The sequence below is a fragment of the Melozone crissalis genome, unplaced genomic scaffold (genome assembly GCF_028551555.1).
Source record: "Melozone crissalis strain CALT ecotype California unplaced genomic scaffold, PUWL_Pcris_2 ptg000096l_1, whole genome shotgun sequence".
NCBI lineage: Eukaryota > Metazoa > Chordata > Aves > Passeriformes > Passerellidae > Melozone > Melozone crissalis.
The window spans coordinates 2,281,647-2,301,285 of NW_026535873.1; the positions used below are offsets into that span (position 1 = coordinate 2,281,647).

At 53.2% G+C, this 19,639-nt stretch overlaps 1 protein-coding gene across 1 annotated transcript; it reads left to right on the forward strand.

The window, feature by feature from the left end:
- Positions 1-1,847: 1,847 nt before the first annotated feature.
- On the forward strand, positions 1,848-2,608 carry LOC128947324 (olfactory receptor 14J1-like; the record flags this gene model as incomplete). The annotated part of the gene is made up of 2 exons (XM_054291577.1): positions 1,848-2,309; positions 2,585-2,608. Coding segments are annotated over 2 exons (486 nt in total), but the record flags the coding sequence as incomplete, so codon positions are not given.
- Positions 2,609-19,639: the final 17,031 nt, after the last annotated feature.

Sequence of the window (19,639 nt, forward strand, 5' to 3'; positions counted from 1 at the left end):
GCAAACACTGTATGCCAATTTATTTTAACACTTCATAAACACAATTTCCAATCGCTCATTCGCTCTCATCCATACCCACACTCGTTAATCCAAACTGTCCTACCTTTCCGGTCTATCAAAGTATACCGCTTTACCACGAGATGTCGTTGGCAAACCGTATAGTACCGATACTGGTCGACTTCGGGCTGTCACAAACCCGTACAAACAGCTGTAAATCAAGGTACAGTTTGCAGATAATGTCACAATAAATTCTTACATACACAAAAATTACAATTGACACAAAAATATCGAATCCTTGTCCCGCAATTCAAACTCACGTCTTAGCAAACCACAAAAATGCTTGCAGACAACATAACGATATTAGACAAAAGCATAACACAAACCTTTCCTCAAAACCTTATCAGGGAAAGGGAAAAATTGGACAGGGTCCCGGGCTTGGCTGGATACGTTCCCGGGCGTAGTTCAAAGATCCAAACAAAGCAACAACATTTAGAGATTCAAACAGAGCAACATTTAAGATGAAAGAAAAACACACTCTTTTAACAAATACTCCGATTCCAAATGGGGCTACCAACCCCAATTCCAAAGGGGACTCTAACCCCAATTCCAAAGGGATTTTGCCAAGGCGTCCCCTGGCTTTCCCGTCGGGCGACCATGTCTGGTCCCCGTTTCCCAATTAAAGCGCTTTATTCCAAAATCAATAAGCAATAAACAATTAAAATACCTCTTAATTGGAGCAGGAGATGCAGGAAACCCTTCGTCCACCAAAGAGCGCTGGTCCGGGGGGGGAGCCTCCTCTGACAAAATCTGTCAGGGGCGCCCGGAGGGTCCCGGCCCCGGGCTCGGCTCCGGGGGACTCCTTAAGGCCCCGATCTCCCGTCTGTTCGTCCCATCTGGGTCGCCAGAAATGATACCGAATTTTGCCCCAAAAGGCAAGAATAACTGCCTAAGAGACTCAATTTAAGTCAGCATAGACAGGAGGTATTTTATTGCGACGCGTCGGAGAAATCACAAAGGGATTTCTCAGTATCTCGTAACCGAAGTAAGCCTTTTATACAGTTTTGATTATGAAGTTACATCATATTACATGCATAATCATGTTTTTGCATACATATTCATAAGAGGCGTGGTGTAGGCGGAGTGTGGGCGGAGACATCTCTTTTGAGGATCATTTCGGTGGTCGTTCCGGTTGCCTTCATCATGGGCAGGGGTCACCTGATGAGTCTTCCTCCTTAAACTTTTGAACTCCTATCCTAATATGGCCAATTCCCGGTGTACTTGGCCTGGTCCCATGGCTTGGCAAGGTTATTAGGGTCAGTTTGACTTTGTTGGCTCTGAACATGCTTAGCCCATCAGTTCCCCTATCCCTATCTCTCTTTCTTGTCATAGTGTTCCATGCCTTAACTGATTTATTGCTCTATATGTTTCCTAAGTGCTAAGCTTTCTTTGAATGTTTTACATTCCATGTTTTAACTCATTATTTCTTGAAGGCTATCTGTTTTGGGGCTTCAGCAGACACGCGGCAGCTGCAGCTCCTGCACTTCTGCCTCTTGCTGGCCATCTCCCTTGCTGCCCTCCTGGGCAACGGCCTCATCATCAGCGCCGTAGCCTGCGGCCACCACCTGCACACACCCATGTTCTTCTTCCTGCTCAACCTGGCCCTCAGCGACCTGGGCTCCATCTGCACCACTGTCCCCAAAGCCATGCACAATTCCCTCTGGGACACCAGGGACATCTCATACTCAGGATGTGCTGCACAGGTGTTTTTCTTTGCCTTTTTCATGTCAGCAGAGTTTTGTCACCTGACCATCATGTGCTATGACCGCTACGTGTCCATCTGCAAACCCCTGCACTACGGGACCCTCCTGGGCAGCAGAGCTTGTGCCCACATGGCAGCAGCTGCCTGGGCCAGTGCCTTTCTCAATGCTCTGCTGCACACAGCCAATACATTTTCCCTACCCCTGTACCATGGCAATGCCCTGGGCCAGTTCTTCTGTGAGATGCCCCAGATCCTCAAGCTCTCCTGCTCCAAATCCTACCTCAGGGAACTTGGGCTTATTGTGCTAAGTGTTCTTCTATTTTTTGCTTGTTTTGTGTTCATTGTTTTCTCCTATGTGCAGATCTTCAGGGCTGTGCTGAGGATCCCCTCTGAGCAGGGACGGCACAAAGCCTTCTCCACCTGCTTCCCTCACCTGGCCGTGCTCTCCCTGTTTATCAGCACTGCCTTTTTTGCCTACCTGAAGCCCCCCTCCATCTCCTCCCCATCCCTGGATCTGGCCCTGTCAATTCTGTACTTGGTGGTGCCTCCAGCCCTGAACCCCCTCATCTACAGCCTGAGGAACCAGAAGCTCAAGGATGCCCCGAGGAAAATGATGACTAGCTGCTTTTGAGAGGCAAAAAATGGCCTGTTTTCTTTTGCATAGCTTTTGGAATGGAACTCATGAAAGGCCCAACAGGCCTTCCTGGGTCTTTGGTAGGGGTCAGTGGGGTTTTTAGTCATAATGTTGTACTTGATGAAGTTATTTAATCACCGTCTAATTCACTGTCTTTCTCTTGAATTTGACCCACAAGCTCTGTAAACCAGGGATTGGGCTATCGCTACATTTGAAGAAAAGAAGCTTCCTTGCAGTGCCTGTTTTATCTGGAATTCCAACTCTGAGCCCTGTGTGAAGTTAGGGGGAAGAATGGGAAAAGAGTCCCAGCAGAGCAGCATGGCCAGGGAGCAGCAGGGATTGGTCCTTTCAGAGCTGCTCTGCCCAACTGCACTCTGTCCTTGCCAGCCCTGCTGTGGCTGTGAGGCCCGAGTGCTCTGGCAGCTTGGTCACTGTCCTGCTGCGTGTCCCTGCTGTGGCCACAGGCCCTGCCAGGCCGTGGGCACTGCTGGGACACAGCTGGGCTCCAGCACAGCAGCTCCAGCAGCAAAGGGCATCTCCTGAGGGCAGGGCAGGGAGGCTTTGCTCCCCTCCAGAGCTGCTGTCAGCAATGTGCTCCAGGAATGCCCTGGCACAGCAAAGCCCAGTGCCTGGGGCAGGGGGGAGTGTGTAGGGGGGGCTCACAGCAGTGTCCTGGCACAGCCAGAGCTCCTGGCATGGACCTGAGGCAGCAGCAGAGCAGGGCCTGGGCTGTGTCTCTGTTCTGGGGCAGCCTGGGAAGGTGCCCCAGGGCAACTGTCCCACACCAGCCCCTGCAACCACCATTGCCAGCACTGGCCTCTCCCCACCTGCAGGAGGTTGTTTGTCCCTGCACAGAGGGACACCAAGTGACCAGGCCAGCAGGCCATGTTTGCTCTGTGCTGAGGAGATCTCAGCAGTGCATCATGTGTGTGTGTGGGGAGATGAACCCCAGTGAGCACAAACACCATCAGCAGCACCCAGGGCTGGCACAATTCCAGTGGCACAAACAGTGCCTTGAGGCCACTTCACTCTGAGAGTAACGTCCTCTGGGAAAACCCCTGAATTCTTTGCTGGGTTGTGGTTAGGACTGCATAGAGAGAAATATCCCAGGCAGGGAGGCTCCAGGAAAAAATGCTCAGGGCAGTCATGGAGTGCACAGAGAGACACTGAATAGAGTGAGGGTCTGTGGGGAGAAATCAGAGCTGCCTCCCTTCTGAACCAGCCCGAAGACCTGGACAGGGCTGTGCTGTGTTCTGGGCACTGACCTGGAACTGAGGGATGTGGAAAAGGCCTTTGGTGTCAGGGCTGTTGAGAAGGCTGGGCAGCGTCACTGTGGGACCTCTCTCAAAACCCTTGGAAAGGCCAGAGCCATCCCAGAGGGTCCTGGGCACTTGGGAAGGGTAGACATGGAACCAGTCTGCACACAGGGCAGGGACAGGGACTGGGAGAGTCACAGCCTGCTCAGGCTCAGCAGGGAAGGGGATATGGCAAATCCTCCTGCAGCCATTCCAGGCACTGGCAGGACAGGGCAGGGACTGCAGAACCCACGTGGGAGGGAACAGAAGGGGATGTTGTGTGCCCAGAGTTCAGCCAGGCCTGGGACGGGGTCTGCTGTGGTCTCCTCAGAGCCAGACTGGAGAGAGCTGGGCTGAAGGAGTGGAACATGGGCTGGGTGGGAATTTGGCCGAACAATGAGGGTCAAATGTCATCCATGGTACAGAGTCCTCTTGGAAGCCACGCCCTGGTGACATCCCTCAGTGGCCAGCCCTTGGCCACCACTGTGGAATATTTCTATTGTCTCTACAATGCCATGAAATATACTTTCAATTCCTTTGTGGATGCTGCCAAACTGCAGGGACTAAACTGATGTGTGACTGACACTCAACTCATCTAGTTAATGGTGACTGCAAAACATAATTGGGCAAGATGACTGAGTTGGGTAAATTTATCTTGCCATCAGGCGCCAAGCAAGCCACAAGAAAGGGCAGAAAAAACTCATGCATCAGAGCAAAGTCAGTTCAATAGGGAAAAACCCAAACCCAACCAAAACCTAAAAACCCCAAACCTAATCAAAAAACCCAAAGCAAGATCCACCCACAACAACACAAAAACCCCAGAAAAAAACCAACCACAAAAAGAAAAAGGCCACAAAGAGAAGAAAAGCAAATTCACAGGAAATCTCCTATCAGCAGAAAATATTTAACCACCTTGTGGCAGGAGAGGATTCTGCATGTGTAGGTGATGTTTTGAAAGAAAAATGTCTGAAAAAAGAAATTTATCCCCTACCCCCCTTGACCCCCCACTTCTCTCAGTTGATTGCTGATCATGGTGTGACATGGAGTGGAACATCCCTTGGGTCAGTCCAGCCTAGCTGTCCCATCCCTGTTCCCCAGGAACACTTGCCCACCCCAGGCCCATAGGTTGGGGGGTTGCAGACGCCTCATGCGGGGCGAGCACTGAGACAAGGACAGGAGACCAGAACAAGATTTACTCTTGTCAAGGACAGTAGAACAGAACAGCTCAGCCTTGGAGAAACTGATTGAGGATGTACCTATGGCAAACAGAAGTCACACAAAAATCAGGCAGGATGCCAGCTCAGCTCTGCAAGGCTGACAAAGCAGAAGTTATGCAGAACAATACTATTGCCCTTACTCAAAAGGAGGGTTCAAGGAACAGCCACCTAAAAAGGGCACTGGATGTTGAAGACAAAACCCAAAGAACCATAAAAGAATTTGTGATAAGGTGTGCAACTATGTCAAATAAACTCAAAGGAACTGGGGATAGCTAATGGATACATAATCAGTGTGTGTGATAAAAACACTGTTCATTCAATGCTTAATGCACTCCAATGGAAGGAGGATGGCCCAAGTGACCACCATGCTGTAATGAAGAATGCCTGCTTTCAAATACTCCAAACTCTGTTCAGAAGTTTCTATCCAGTGGATTTCAGTATCAGTGGTTTCCTTGACTCCCTTATGCCCCACAGTTTCACAATGGCCCCTTGGTTCCATGAGGCCCTGCTGTAGAACAATGGACCCTTGGTTCCATTGGGTTCTGTACTGTCAAAATGGCCTCCTTGGTTCTGCACTGCCACAATGCTCTCCTTGGTTCCACAAGGCCTTGGTGTGTCACAACAGCCCCTTGGTTCCATGAACTGCCAGAGTGTCACCCTGGTCTCTTGGATCTGCAGTGTCACAATGGACAATTGGTCACAAGGAGCCCCGTTGTGTCACCATGAATATTTGGCTCCATGGAGTCCCACAGTGTCACAATGGCCCCTTGGCTCCACGAGGTTCCACAGCATCACCATGATCTCCTTGAATCCGCAGTATCTCCATGGACCATTGGTTCCATGTGGCCCTGCTGTGTCACAGTAGTTCCTTGGTTCCATGAAGCCCCACAGTATAACAATGGAATCTTAGTCCTGTGAGGTTCCATGATGTCCACAATGGTCTCCTTGGTTCCACGAGGTTCCATGATGTCACAATGGTCTCCTTGGTTCCACAAGGACTTGCTTTGTGACAATGGACCCATCTTTCCAGGAGCTTCCATGGTGTCACCATGGTCTCCTCAGATCCACATTGTCACAATGGACAATTGGCTCCATGGGCCCTCCTGTGTCACAAAAAACCCTCAGTGCCATGAGGTTCTGTGATGTCACAATGGTCTGCCTGGTTCAACAAGGCCCTGGAGTGTCACAGTGGCTACTTGGTTCCAAGACCTTCCATATAGCATCCACAATGGTCTCATGGTTTCTGCAGTAATGGACCCTGGTTCCATGAGGTCCCTAAATGTCACTGGTCTCCTGGGTTCCATGTGGCCCTGCTGTGCCACCATGCCCCCTTGGTTCCATGAGTTTCTGTACTGTCAGCAATGGTTCCTTTTTTCCACTGAGGCCCTGCTGTGTCACAATGGACCCTGGGTTCCATGAAGTTCTTCAGTGTCACAATGGCCCCCTGGACCCTTGAGGTCCCACAGTATCACCATGGTGTCCTTGGATCCACACTGCCATAATGGGCCATTGTTGCAGCCGGAATAGCTGCTAATAAAGCCCAGGGTAGGGAAGCAAAAAGGGCCTTTGCATGGTACCCACAGATGTTTAATTCAGCCGTGGGATGTTCTGGGTCACAAGGCAGGACTCCTGGGGGGAGTCCAGGTTTCTGTATCTCGAGAGGAAGGGACTGATCAGTGCCATGGGGGCAGTACAAAGATGGGGCCAATGGGGGAATGGGGAGGGAGAGGCTGAGGGAGAAAGAACAAGGGGAAGGAGCCAATGGGGTCAAACAGCTTTTGAGGGAAGCTTCTTGTGTCTCCCTAACCCAGGGAATGCCTTTCAGGGTCTCCACAGCTGCAGAATGTCAAAACGGCCCCTTGGTTCTTTTGGGCTCCTCAGGATCCCAGTGGCCCCTTGGCTGCATGAGGCCCAGCTGTGTCACACTGGCCACTTGCTTCCACTGGGTCCCACAGCGTCACAATTGTCCCCTCTTAGATCCATGAGGCCTCACAATGTCACAATGGACCTTTGGTTCCATCAGTCCCACACTGTTCCAAGAATCCTTAGTTCCATGGGGCCCTGTAGTGTCGCAATGGTCCCTTGCTTCCATGGTGCCACACAGTGCCACATTTGCCCTTTGGCCCAACAGGGGTTCATAGTGTCACAATGGACTCCTTGGTTCTATAGGGACACAAAGTGCCACAATGGCTCTTTGGTTTCACAAGGCTTCAAAGTGTAAAAATGGCCTCCATGGTTTCATGCAGCCATACTGTGTCAAAATGGACTTTTGTTTCCATGATGCACCACAGTATCACAGTGGTCAGCTTGGTTGTGCACTGTAAGAATGCCCCATTGGTCACTCAGAGCCCCACAGTGTCACTATTGTGCCCTTGGTTCCATGAGGCCTTGCTGTGTCACAATGCCCTTTGGTTCCATGAGGTCCCATGTGTCATAATGATCTCCATGGTTCCATGAGGCTTCGCTGTGGCTCAATGGCCCCCTTGGTTCCATGATGTCCCATAGCAGAGCAATGGTCACCTTGGTTTCATGGGGTCAGAAAGGCCCCTTTGTCCCATGGAGCCCCACAGTGTCACTGTGGTCCCCTTGATTCCATGAGGCCCTGCAGTGTCATGGTGGCTCCTTGGCTCTATGAGGGAAAGCAGAATCAGAATGGCCCCTTGGTTCCATGGAGCACCACGGTGTCACCACAGTCCTGTTGATTCCACAGGGCCCCTTAGTGTAACAATGGACCTTTGGTTCCATGAGGTTCCTCAGTGTCTCAGTGGCCCCTTGGCTCCATGTGGCCCCGCTGTGTCACTATGCCAGGTGGTTCCATGAGGCCCCACAGTGTCCAAATAGTCTCCTTTGTTCTGGGAAGCCCCACAGAGCCACAATGGACCCTTGGTTCCAGGTGGCCTTGCTGTGTCCCAATGGACTTTTGGTTCCATGGGGTTCCACTGCATAACCATGGACGCTTTGTTCCATGGGGTTCCATAGCATAACATGATCCCCTTGATTCCAGAAGGTTCTGCAGTGTCACAATGGACCATTAGTTCCATGCATCCCTACACTGTCACAATGACCCCATGGCTCCATGAGCTTCCACACTGTCAGCAATGGTCTCCTTGGTTCCACGAGGCCTCGCTCAGACACAATGGACATTTGGTTCCATGGGGCTCCACTGCATCACAATGGACCCTTTGTGCCATGAGTTTGCAAAGTGTCACAGCTAGGCCCTTGGATCTGTCAGCCTCTGCTGTCACCAGATGTCCAAAATATCAGAATAAGGCTCCTTAACACTAATTTGCTATTACAGAGGGTATCATTTATTCAGGCCTGAGGTCCAGCATGGGATAACTCCTAACCTTACATGGACATGTAATTCTACCACTGTGTTGCTCATATACAGTCCCTAAATGTGAATTACAATTTACTCATTTCCATAAAACCCACCCCAAGTTCCCAGATTCACTCCTTGTTTTCTCCATTCCTGCCCCCTTGAGCCAGATTTCTTCTTCTCCTCTTCCAACCATCCTTGCTGGGAAAGCAGCCCCTGCATGCCTTGTTCCTGTGCTGAAAGTTCACAGGAAGGGGAAAAATGGAATGAACCCTTTTGGTATCAGCCCCAGGCTTTATGTGGGCAGGCAGAGGCAGGCAGGAGGCAGAGCTGTCAGCAAAGGAAGGGGTCAGCCAGGTGGGGCAGCCAGGGGATGCCGACAGCCTGCAGGGACAGAGGCGCAGGGCAGGGACACCGTGGGACAGCCTGGGCTGCACAGGGCACAGGCATGTGCAGCAGCTGCAAGACAGCCCTGCCAGAGCCAACTTGGGCAGCACTTTGGCCATGGCTGCTGGGCCTGGGCCTGAGGCAGGAGCAGGAGACAAGTGACCCTTGCAGGCCTGGGGCCTCATTGCCTCCTTGTCCCTGCTCAGCAGCCTGGCAGGGGCTGCCCCATGCTCCTGCCCTTGCCATTGCACATCCCCACATGCCAGTGCCCATCCTGGCAAGAGCCCTGAGCAAGGAGGGAGGGACAGCATCTGTCTGGCCAGGGGCTGGGGCTCAGCCCTTGGCCCTTGGCATTCCTCAAACACATCCAGCTTTGCTCAGCACCAGAGACACCTTTGCCTTGTTTGTCCCCAGCTGTCATCACTGCCTCCAGTGTTCTGCTCTAACTGGAACCTGGGGACACTTTCCCAGTCGTGTGCCTCAGTGGGACCCATTAAAACTTCGAGAAAGTTCAGAATTTCAATTTTATTTGAATTCTTGAGAAACTTTCTGAAGACACTCTCAGGGACTGAGTCTGATGTAAACAACATCACTGCCCTGTGAGAATCATTAAAGTTTTTCTAGTCCAGTTATGGAGAAAGATTTCAAAGAACTTGTAAGAAATACACATTCCTATTTTAAATGAAGCCTTTTATTTTATTTCTCTTTAGAATAGAGGTGATTGCAGCATTCTGTGATTGATATTGACCCAGGGTCTCTCCTCAGCAGCTCTGGCCTGCTCACAGAAGCTGTGCCTGGAGCTCTGACCCAGTGTGGACAACCTTGCTCCACATTGCCCAGCCCCATCCTGTCTGTCCTCACTGCCCTGGGACCTGCTGTGCTTGCAGAGCTGGCTGCACTCAGCCTAAGAGGGGTTTGCCCTTTTTGGGATTTTTTGAAGCAATCTGAAACTGCTGAGTTTCCCCACTGCAAACAGACACACTGCTCAGGTGTGTGCCAGCCCCAGGTGCCACCAAAGCCACTGCAGAGCTGCCCTGGGCCAGCTGTGAGGGTGGATCATCAGCCCAAGCTGCACTGGGCCACTGCAAGGGGCTGTGGCCATGGGCACTGCACTGACCCCACTGCTGGGTTTGGCTGCCATGGCCACCGAGAGAAATTAAACTGTCCTTGGAAACACTGGGGAGGACTGGGACATACTGGGGAACACTGGGAATGCTGTGGGAGATACTGGGGCATACTGGGAGTGATACTGGGAAATACTGAGAGAAACTAGGGACACTGGGGCAATTGCAGAGAAGACTGGGAACACTGGGGCATCCTGTGGATGACACTGGGAGGAACTGGGAACGACTGGGAATGAACTCTGGTTTATTGGGACGGACTGGGCTGTACTGGAAGGGATTGGAGGGGTACTGGATTGTACTGGGTTCTACTGGGGATTAATTGGGCTTTACTGAGGTTATAATGCTGTGTACTAGGGATGAACTGGGCTTTACTGGGAGGGACTGCAGGAGGGTGAATGGGCTGTTCCCACCTTCACTGCATCCCATTTGCCGAAGCTCCCACCCATCACCAGCCACAGCCAATCAGCGCCAGGGACCCGGGCCTGGGGGCGGTGCTTACACGGGCAGCAAATTTTCTTTTTGCTTACAACTCCCGTCGTGCCCCGCGGCCCGACTGAGACCATTGCAGCCGGGAGAACAACTCCCGTCATGCCCTGCGCTCCACAGAACTCCGGGATCCGCCCCCATCTGTCCCATACGTGTCCCCCAAACACTCCAGGATCCCTTAGTGCCCTCTCAGTGCCCATTCGGGACTCCCATAAGCACCCTCGAACCCCTGAGTGCTCCCAACCCCACAGATGCCCGGTACAGCCACTTCTGGGAATTCAACTCCTCTCATCCCCCGTGGCCCCAGAGCCCCTCAGAACACAGTCTCGTGCCTAAAACTCCGGCCGCGACCCGCGCCCTAAAGAGCCCGGTTGGAGCTCTCCGAGCTTCTCCCAAGGGCTCCCGTGCCGTTTACGTTCCCCCAGAGGATCTTAAGTCGGGGCTCGGATGCAAAGGTGTCCCCCAAGAGCCGTCCCGGACTCCCAAACATTTAGTTCCAACCACTTCCGGGACTTTATCTCCCGTCATGCCCCGCACCCCACCGAGAGCCATTGCAGCTGCGCCCAGAACTCCCGTGATGCTCCGCGGCCCCACTAAACCGCACCTACAACTCCCATCACCACCTGCTCCCCTGAGAGCCCCGTTCGAGACCCCCAAGGGCCCGCCCGGACCCCGAAGGGCCCCAAATTCCCCTCCCTGACCTCCAAGGGCCCCCCTGGACCCACAAGTGCTGCCCCGGCCCCTGAACTGTCCCTCAGAATCCCTGAGTGCCCCTCCAAGTGCCTACCCGGCTTCCCCAAGTGTCCTCCAGACTCTCAATTTCTCTCTGAATACCTCCCCAGACCCAAAACTGTCCCAAATGTACCCCAGAAATGTCTCCAGGGACCCCGCAGTGTACGGCCCCCCAACCCTGTCTGAGAAAAAGATGATAAAAAAGATGACAAAAAGACTACAAATATAACTAATTAACATAAAGAGAAAGAAATAAATAGCCAATGGAAATTAATTAATTAATTCATGAAGGGACTTGTGTTACTTAGAACCAATGATGAATAATTTTCTTGGTTGCTAGAAATGTATCCAATTTTTATATAAATATACAAATTAGGTAATAAAAATATTGTATAAGACTATCCTAAATTAAAATAATATATTGTAATTTTGTTATTAATAAATTTTATTTATAAGGAAAAATGCTAAAATTTTTCTTTTTTTTTTGGGATGTCAGTCCCAGGTGGGCGTTGTCAGACATGGTGAGGCTGGGGGTAAGGAGCCGATTGTCCAAACAGGCTCAGCCTGCAAGGGGCTCGTTCTTATCCATGCCCAGACCTCCTAAGGAGATATTCAGCATCCAGATCACTTGGGGAATGCTTCTATCCCCTCTTCTCAAAACTAAAAAATAAAAAAAATACTGATGTGATTAAAAAACCAAAAATAATGAGGTGCATTTTGAAATCTTCCTCCTGAAGACAACTCCAAACTGACTCCAATCACTGCACAAGCCCTGGAGACTCAAAGACAATGGAAGGGAGACAAAGAGCTCCTGAGGCCTTTCTGTATTTTAATCAGCCCCCTGCTGGATTTGGGGCTGCGTCCAGGAGCCTCAGGCACACAGAGAAGGATGGAAAAGCTGCTCAAGGAGTCGGCAGCAAAACTGCAAGGGCCTTGGAGCATGGCTGGGCCCCAGTGAGGGCAGGGAGTGCCCAAGGCTGCCCAGGGCCTGGTGAGAGCAGATCCTTGAGGCCAGGATTGCAGGGAGCCCAAGGCTGTGAGCAGGGAACTGCAATGCTGAGCAAGGCCTGGCTTGGCTGCAGGAAGCAGAAAGGCCAAGCCCTGAGCCCAGCCTGGGCCAGCAGGGCCTGTCCCTCATGGCTGCCTCAAGGCTCTTGTTGGGCCAGGGGAATGTGAGGGGCAACAAGGACAAATGGCATCAACCTGCAGCCCCTGCCAGCCTCCCCAGGGAGACCGAGGGGGAAGCAAAGTGCAGCCCCTGCCAGGAACGTTCCTCCTTTGAGGCCTCCAGAGGCGCTGCCCGAGCCCAGGGCACAAAGCCCTGGGTGTCTGTGGCCCTGCCAGCCCTGCCCAGTCCTTGGCCATCTGTCCTGCAGGCTATGCCCCCTAGGCGTGCTGCTCCTCTGCCCTGGCTGGCTGCACTCGCCCATCTCGCTGTGCCCCAGCATTTCTCACCCAGCATTGCTGTGCCCTCCCTGGGCTCCCTGCACCCAGCGCTGCTGGCTCCTGGCACACAGAGCCCGGCCATGGCCCAGCCTCACACTGCTACACCTCCAGCACCAACATTCTGCCCTGCGAGGGACTTTGCTTTCTCCTCAGCTCCAGCCTGAACCTTCCAAGGTGCTCTTTGGGGAGGTTTCCTGCAATTCCCACTGCCAAAGAAAGCTCTGTCCCCTGCTGGTCACAAACAGAGAAGGGCTGGTGGCAGATCAGAGGTGGTCAGAGGCTGTTTGGGGCACAGTGACCATTGTAGCCATGATATTTTCTGAAAAATCCCTTTGCTTGGATTTTGCTCCTGAGAAGCTGAGGCCTCATTAACAAAATATAAACAATAATTATCTGCTGCTGTGGAATGCAACAGGTGGATCTGTGATTGGCTTCATGTCATTGTTTCTAATTAATGGCCAATCACAGTCCAGCTGTGTCTCTCTGGTCAGACACAGGACTTTGTTATCATTCCATTCTTTCTCCTTTGCTTGCAAGCCTTCTGATGAAATCCTTTCTTCTATTCTTTTTGTATAATTTAAATATAATATCTGTCATAAAATAATAAATTAGTCTTCTGAAACACGGAGTCAGATCCTTTTCTCTTCCCTCTTCTGGGACCTCTGTGAACACCACTACTGAACATGAAATTATTAAGTTCTTTAATATTCTCTGAAAGAATGAGGGGCATCAACTAAACATCTACAACTGGCTGGATGGCCAGTTGAGTGGTGGTGAATGTTACACCAGAGAGTGGTGGTGAATGCTGCTGCATCCAGCTGGAAAGCAGTCACCTGAGGTGTCCCTCAGGGGTCTCTGCTGGAGCCAGTTCTGTTCAATATTGTTACTGACAACATGGATGAGAGTGTTGAGACTTTCAGTAGTAAATGTGCACACAAAACTAATCTGGGAGCGTGTGTCCATCTGCTGGAAGGTAGGAGGCCTCTGCAGAGAGACCGGGAACAGTTGGATGGATGGGCAGAGTCCAATAAGATGAAATTTACTAAGTCCAAGTGCCGGGTCCTGCACTTTGGCCACAACACCCCCTGCAGTGCTACAGGCTGGGGACAGAGTGGCTGGACAGCGGCCAGGCACAAAGGGACCTGGGGCACTGATGGACAGCAGGTTGGACATGAGGCAGCAGTGTGCCCAGGCTGGCAAGAAGGCCAATGGCTCCTGGCCTGGATCAGGAATGGTGTGGCCAGCAGGAGCAGGGCAGTGATTCTTCCCCTGCACTCGGCACTGGTGAGGCCACACCGCAAGTGCTGTGTCCAGTTCTGGGCCCCAATTTAGGAAGGCCATGGAGGGGCTGGAGTGTGTCCAGAGAAATTCAACGAGGCAGGGGAGGGGTCTGGAAGACGAATCTGGTTTCAAGGAACCGAGGGAGCTGGGGTTCTATGATCTGGAGGAGGCTCAGGGTAGACAAGGTGGTATTAGGATGCAGGTTGGATTTGCTGATCTCAATAGTTTGTCACAACAAACCTGAGTGTTTCCCTGCCATCCCCCAGCCATTGCTGGTCCCAGGGGCTGATGGCACTTGTGCTCCCTCAGGTTCATGTCCCCACAGCAACAGCATGGGGGTGCTCCCCCTGCTCTGTGCAATGCAAACAGGGGCTGCTGAGCCAGTGCTGCCGTGTCTGTGCCTGCAAGGATGGGGCACCTGTGTGAGCTGGGGGAGAGGCCAGGGCTGCAGAGGGGGGATGTTGTTGGCAGCTCCATGAGGACGCTCTGGGACGCTGCCCTGGGCTGTGCAGCGCACTAGGGATGGATCAGCCCCTGCTCTGCTGCTCCTTCCCGTCTGCCCCAGGGCCCTTGCAGAGCCCCAGCCATGCTGTTTGCCCCCAGCCTGCCCACGGCCAGCCTGGGGCTGCTCACGGGGCTTTTCTGTGCTGAGCATTGGCCTGGGCGTGTTCTTGAGAAAGCCTGGGCAAGGAGCCTGGAGCCCCCAGGGCCTGGGCTGAGGCGTCAGCGCTGCCCCAGCAGTGCCCATGGCCTGTCCCTGCTGCAGCCCCGGCACTGCCACCCCCAGGGCTGTGCCCGGCCCCGAGAGCACTCAGGCCCTGCAGCAACACCAGGGCCACCAGGGCAGCGGGGCAGGGCCCTGGCAGCAGCTCTGGCAACACCAAGTGCTGCTGCTGCTGCTGGGCACAGCTGCCATGCCAGACCTGATCTGCCCCAGCTCTGCACACAGGCATTGCTGCTGCAGCTCCAGGGAAGGCAACAAAAGGGGATCTCTGGTGAAAACTCTGCTCAGAGAGCCTTTATTCTGTCTGAAGCCACTGAGAGGGCAGCACCTCATTGACACAGTCTGAGGCCACCGTGAAGGTTGAGAGAAACAAAATGAGAAATGGCACAAACACTGACCTTCCTTTGTTGTAAATAATAAAACGCTAAACCGAAAGACAAGAACATATCAACAAACAAACCCAAGTGGTATCAAAGATGACTTTTATTACATGAGATTTGCAGAAACTGGTAAGAAGCTTAATGTTTCTGTAACTGTCTATTCATCAGTGTCCACACCGCAGCCTTGAGCTCCTGGTTCCTCAGGCTGTAGATGAGAGGGTTCAGGGCTGGAGGCACCACTGCGTACAGAACTGACAGGGCCAGATCCAGAGATGGGGAGGAGATGGAGGAGGGTTTCAGGTAGGCAAATATGCCAGTGCTGAGGAACAGGGAGAGCACGGCCAGGTGAGGGAGGCAGGTGGATAACGCTTTGTGCCGTCCCTGCTCAGAGGGGATCCTCAGCACAGCCCTGAAGATCTGCACATAGGAGAAAACAATGAACACAAAACAGCTAAAAGCTAAAGAGGCATCAACCAATGAAATCCAGATTTTTCTGAAGGTGGAGTGTGAGCAGGAGAGCTTGAGGATCTGCGGCACCTCACAGAAGAACTGGCCCAGGGCATTGCCGTGGCACAGGGGCAGGGAAAATGTATTGGCTGTGTGCAGCAGAGCAGTGAGAAAGGCACTGGCCCAGGCAGCTGCTGCCATGTGGGCACAAGCTCTGCTGCCCAGGAGGGTCCCGTAGTGCAGGGGTTTGCAGATGGACATGTAGCGGTCATAGCACATGATGGTCAGGTGACAAAACTCTGCTCCGATGAAGAAGATAAAGAAAAACACCAGTGCAGCACATCCTTTGTAGGAGATGTCCCTGGTGTCCCAGAGGGAATTGTGCATGGCTTTGGGGACAGTGGTGCAGATGGAGCCCAGGTCGCCGAGGGCCAGGTTGAGCAGGAAGAAGAACATGGGCGTGTGCAGGTGGTGGCCACAGGCTATGGCGCTGATGATGAGGCCGTTGCCCAGGAGGGAAGCCAGGGAGATGCCCAGCAAGAGGTAGAAGTGCAGGAGCTGCAGCTGCGGCGTGTCTGCCAATGCCAGCAGGAGGAAGTGCCTGATGGAGCTGCTGTTGGACATTTGCTGTGTCTGCACGTTTGAACGTACAGAAGGGGGAAAGACAGGGCAATGGAGGGGAAATTTCTCAGAGAAAAATCAAAACTCTTTGTCGTAGCCTCTTTCTTTCCACTAAGCACCTCCCCCTTGTCTATGTCTAGGAGATCTTCCTTCACCATTGTTGGTGGAGCTCTGATTGCTGCTGGCCAATGCTGTGTGAAGAGCTGGACCTTGGCCTGCAGGACACCCCCAGTCAGTGCAGGGGAACAGTGAGAGCAGGGCCCAGTCCTGGTGTTCAGGCTTGGATAAAGAATCTTCCGGTAAGGCTGCAGAACTGGGTGAAGTGATGGGGAGAACAGAAGGCAGAATGAGGGATTCTGCTGTACCTGGGGAGAACAGAGAGTCCAGAGAGGCAGGAGGGTTGGCTTAGTGCAGACTGAGGGGAGCTGCTCTGTCCCTCTCTCCTGTTCCAGCTGCCCTGCCCTTGCACCTTTCTGAAATCCACTCCCGTGTTACCCTGGACAGCCAGGAGACACTGCTGAGAGCAGAGGGATCCCTGGCACACAAAGTGGCTCCTGCCTTTCCCAGAGTCAGGAGAGTGGGCTCATTGCCAGCCCCCCAGGCTGCCCTGCCCAGAGCTGCCCGGGCACAGGGAGCTGGGACACCCCATTGCTGTGCTCAACCTGCACAGGAGGAGCCCAAGGGCTGGGCCTGGCCCTGCAGCTGGAACTGCCATTGCAGAGAGCCCCTCAGCAATGCCAGCAGCACCTGGGCAAGGCAAGGAGAGAGAGAGAGAGCTGGGCCTGAGGAAAAGCCTTTCCCTGGCCAGCCCTGGCCAGCCCCTGCCAGGCAGCAGCAGGGCAGGACAGTGGCCCTCAGGCCCTGGTCAGCAGGGAATGGGCACATGGCCGCAGAGATGCCCTTCATCTCTGGGGCTGCTCTGCCGGCCCAGGAGGGACTGAGGGCCCTGAGCCACCGGGCTGAGGGCTGTGCTGGCTGCGAGGGGACACAAGAGCTGTGCTGCTCAGGGCAGTGTGTGCCCTGCAGGGCAGGCCCGGCAGGTGTCACATCTGCCCTACAGCAGGGCTTCCCTCAGCACTGCCTCCCTCCCTCCCTGCCCACGGCTCTGCTGCTGGAGCTGTCCCAGCCCCAGCTGCTCCTGTGGCCCCGGCAATTTTCTATTGCCACCAAGCTGAGCCAGGGAAAAGTGGGGGCACAGATTCAGGAAAGCAGAGACCCAAGCAGGAAACTCCTGCCCTGAATGAGCTCATGAAAAGTCACCCTGGGCATGAGCTGGAGCTCTGTACAGCCCTGGCTGCAGCCCCAGCTTCACCCCCTGCAGCCATCCCTGGCAGCAGGAGCCGTCCTGCTCTGTCCCCTCTGACGGTGCCCAGGGCAGCCCCACTCTGCAGCACATCCTCCCGCAAAGCAGAAACAGCAGCAGAGCCATCCTTACAGTCACATCAGTCCTGTCCTGGGTCAACTTCAGGAGATCCCTCCAGGAGCACAGGGGACGTTGCCCTGCACCCACACACTCACCATGCACAGGGCTGTGAAGATCTTTCCCCAAGTGAAGTCTCAGCTCAATGTCTTCCCAATCCTGATTGCCTTCAGCCTGTCTCTACCTGGCTCCTGTCACCTCAGTGTGGCAGAGCCCTCAGCCCTGCTGGGCTGGGAGAGGAGGTGGCCCTGGGAAGAGCTGTTCCTTTAAAGCTCAGCAGCACAGACACAGCACAAGAACTTTAATGAGCCTCTTGGGGATTTGGTGTTGTTTACATCAGCCCAGTCCCTGAGAGAGTGCTCTAAAAACTTCTCAAGAACTCAAATTTAAAATGAAACTCTGAAGTTTCTTGAAGTTTTAATGAGTCCCACAGATGGACACGACTGAGAAAGTGTCCCCAGGTTCCAGTTAGAGCAGAACACTGGAGGCAGTGATGACAGCTGGGGACAAAGAAGGCCAAGGTGTCTCTGGTGCTGAGCAAAGCTGGATGTGTTTGAGGAACGCCAAGGGCCAAGGCCTGAGCCCCAGCCCCTGGCTAGGCAGATGCTGTCCCTCCCTCCTTGCTCAGGGCTCTTCCAGGATGGGCACTGGCATGTGGGGATGTGCAATGGCAAGGGCAGGAGCATGGGGCGGCCCCTGCCAGGCTGCTGAGCAGGGACAAGGAGGCAATGAGGCCCCAGGCCTGCAAGGGTCACTTGTCTCCTGCTCCTGCCTCAGGCCCAGGCCCAGCAGCCATGGCCAAAATGCTGCCCAAGTTGGCTCTGGCAGGGCTGTCTTGCAGCTGCTGCACATGCCTGTGCCCTGTGCAGCCCAGGCTGTGCTACGCTGTCCCTGCCCTGCGCCTCTGTCCCTGCAGGCTGTTGGCATCCCCCGGCTGCCCCACCTGGCTGGGCCCTTCCTTTGCTGACAGCTCTGCCTCCTGCCTGCCTCTGCCTGCCCACACAAAGCCTGGGGCTGATACCAAAAGGCTTCATTCCACTTTTAACCTGCCTGTGAACTTTCAGCACAGGAACAAGGCTTGCAGGGCTGATTTCCCATCAAGGATGGTTGGAAGAAAAGAAGAAGACATTTGGCTCAGGGGTGCAGGGATAGAGAAAACAAGGAGGGAATCTGGGAACTTGAGGTGGGTTTTATGGAAATGGGTAAATTGTAATTCACATTTATCAACGGTATATGAGCAACACATTGGTAGAATTACACATTCATGTGAGGTTAGTAGTTTTCCCATGTTGGACCTCTGGCCTGAGTAAATGATACCCTCTGAAATTGCAAATGAGTGTTAAGGAAACTTATTCTGATATTTCAGAGATTTGGTGAGAGTCTGGCCTCAGAGAACCAAGGAGTCAGCTGTGATACTGTGCAAACTCATGGAACAAAAGGTCCATTGTTACGCAGCAGAAACCCATGGAACCAAAATCCATTTGGGCGCATTGGGGCCACATTGAACCAATGGTCCATTGTGATACTGAGGATACAAGGAGACCATTGTGACCCTGAGAAACCTCTTGGAACCAAGGGGCCATTGTGACACAGCAAGGCCTGGTGGAACCAAGGAGGCCATTGTGACACTGCAGGGCCCCATGGACCTAAGGATTCATGGAACAGTGCAGGAGCCCATAGAACCAAAGGTCCATGGGGACATTGTGGGGCCTCATGGAATCCTGGAGGCCGTGATGACACTTGGAGGCCTCGTTGAATCAAGGGGCTCTGCAGGGCTTCATGGAACCAAGGGGACCTTTCTGACACTGTGAGTCCCCATGGAACCAAGGGTCCATTGTGACACTGCAGCACCAAGGAGACCCCTGTGACACTGCCAGGCCTCTTGGAAGCAAGTGACCATTGTGACACTGGAGCCCCATGGAAACAAGAGGCCAGTGTGACACATCTTGGCCTGATGGAACCAAGGATCCAATATGACACCACCATCGTGATACGGCAGGGCCCCATGAATCCTAAAGAACAGGGAACGGGTCTGGTTGGCTTGGCCTGACTTGTCCAACTGCCCTTGGCATGTCGAGGGTCTCTTCTCATGTACCCCTGAAACCCTGGGGTCTGAGCTGACTTTCAAATGGAAAAGAGCTGCATTTCTCATTCAAGCATCTACAGCCAGAACAGGATTCCCTCTCCAAAATTCCCAATATCCAGGGATTGCTGCCAGAGAAAAGCTTCCATTACCAACGAGTCTGGCAGCCCTTGGTCTCCTCAGGGCCAGCTCTCACCTGCCTTCCAAACACAAGGGCTCTGTGCTTTCCTTTCTGTGGAAAAGGACTGACCTTCTTCTCCTCCAGGCAAAAAAGGACTGAAATT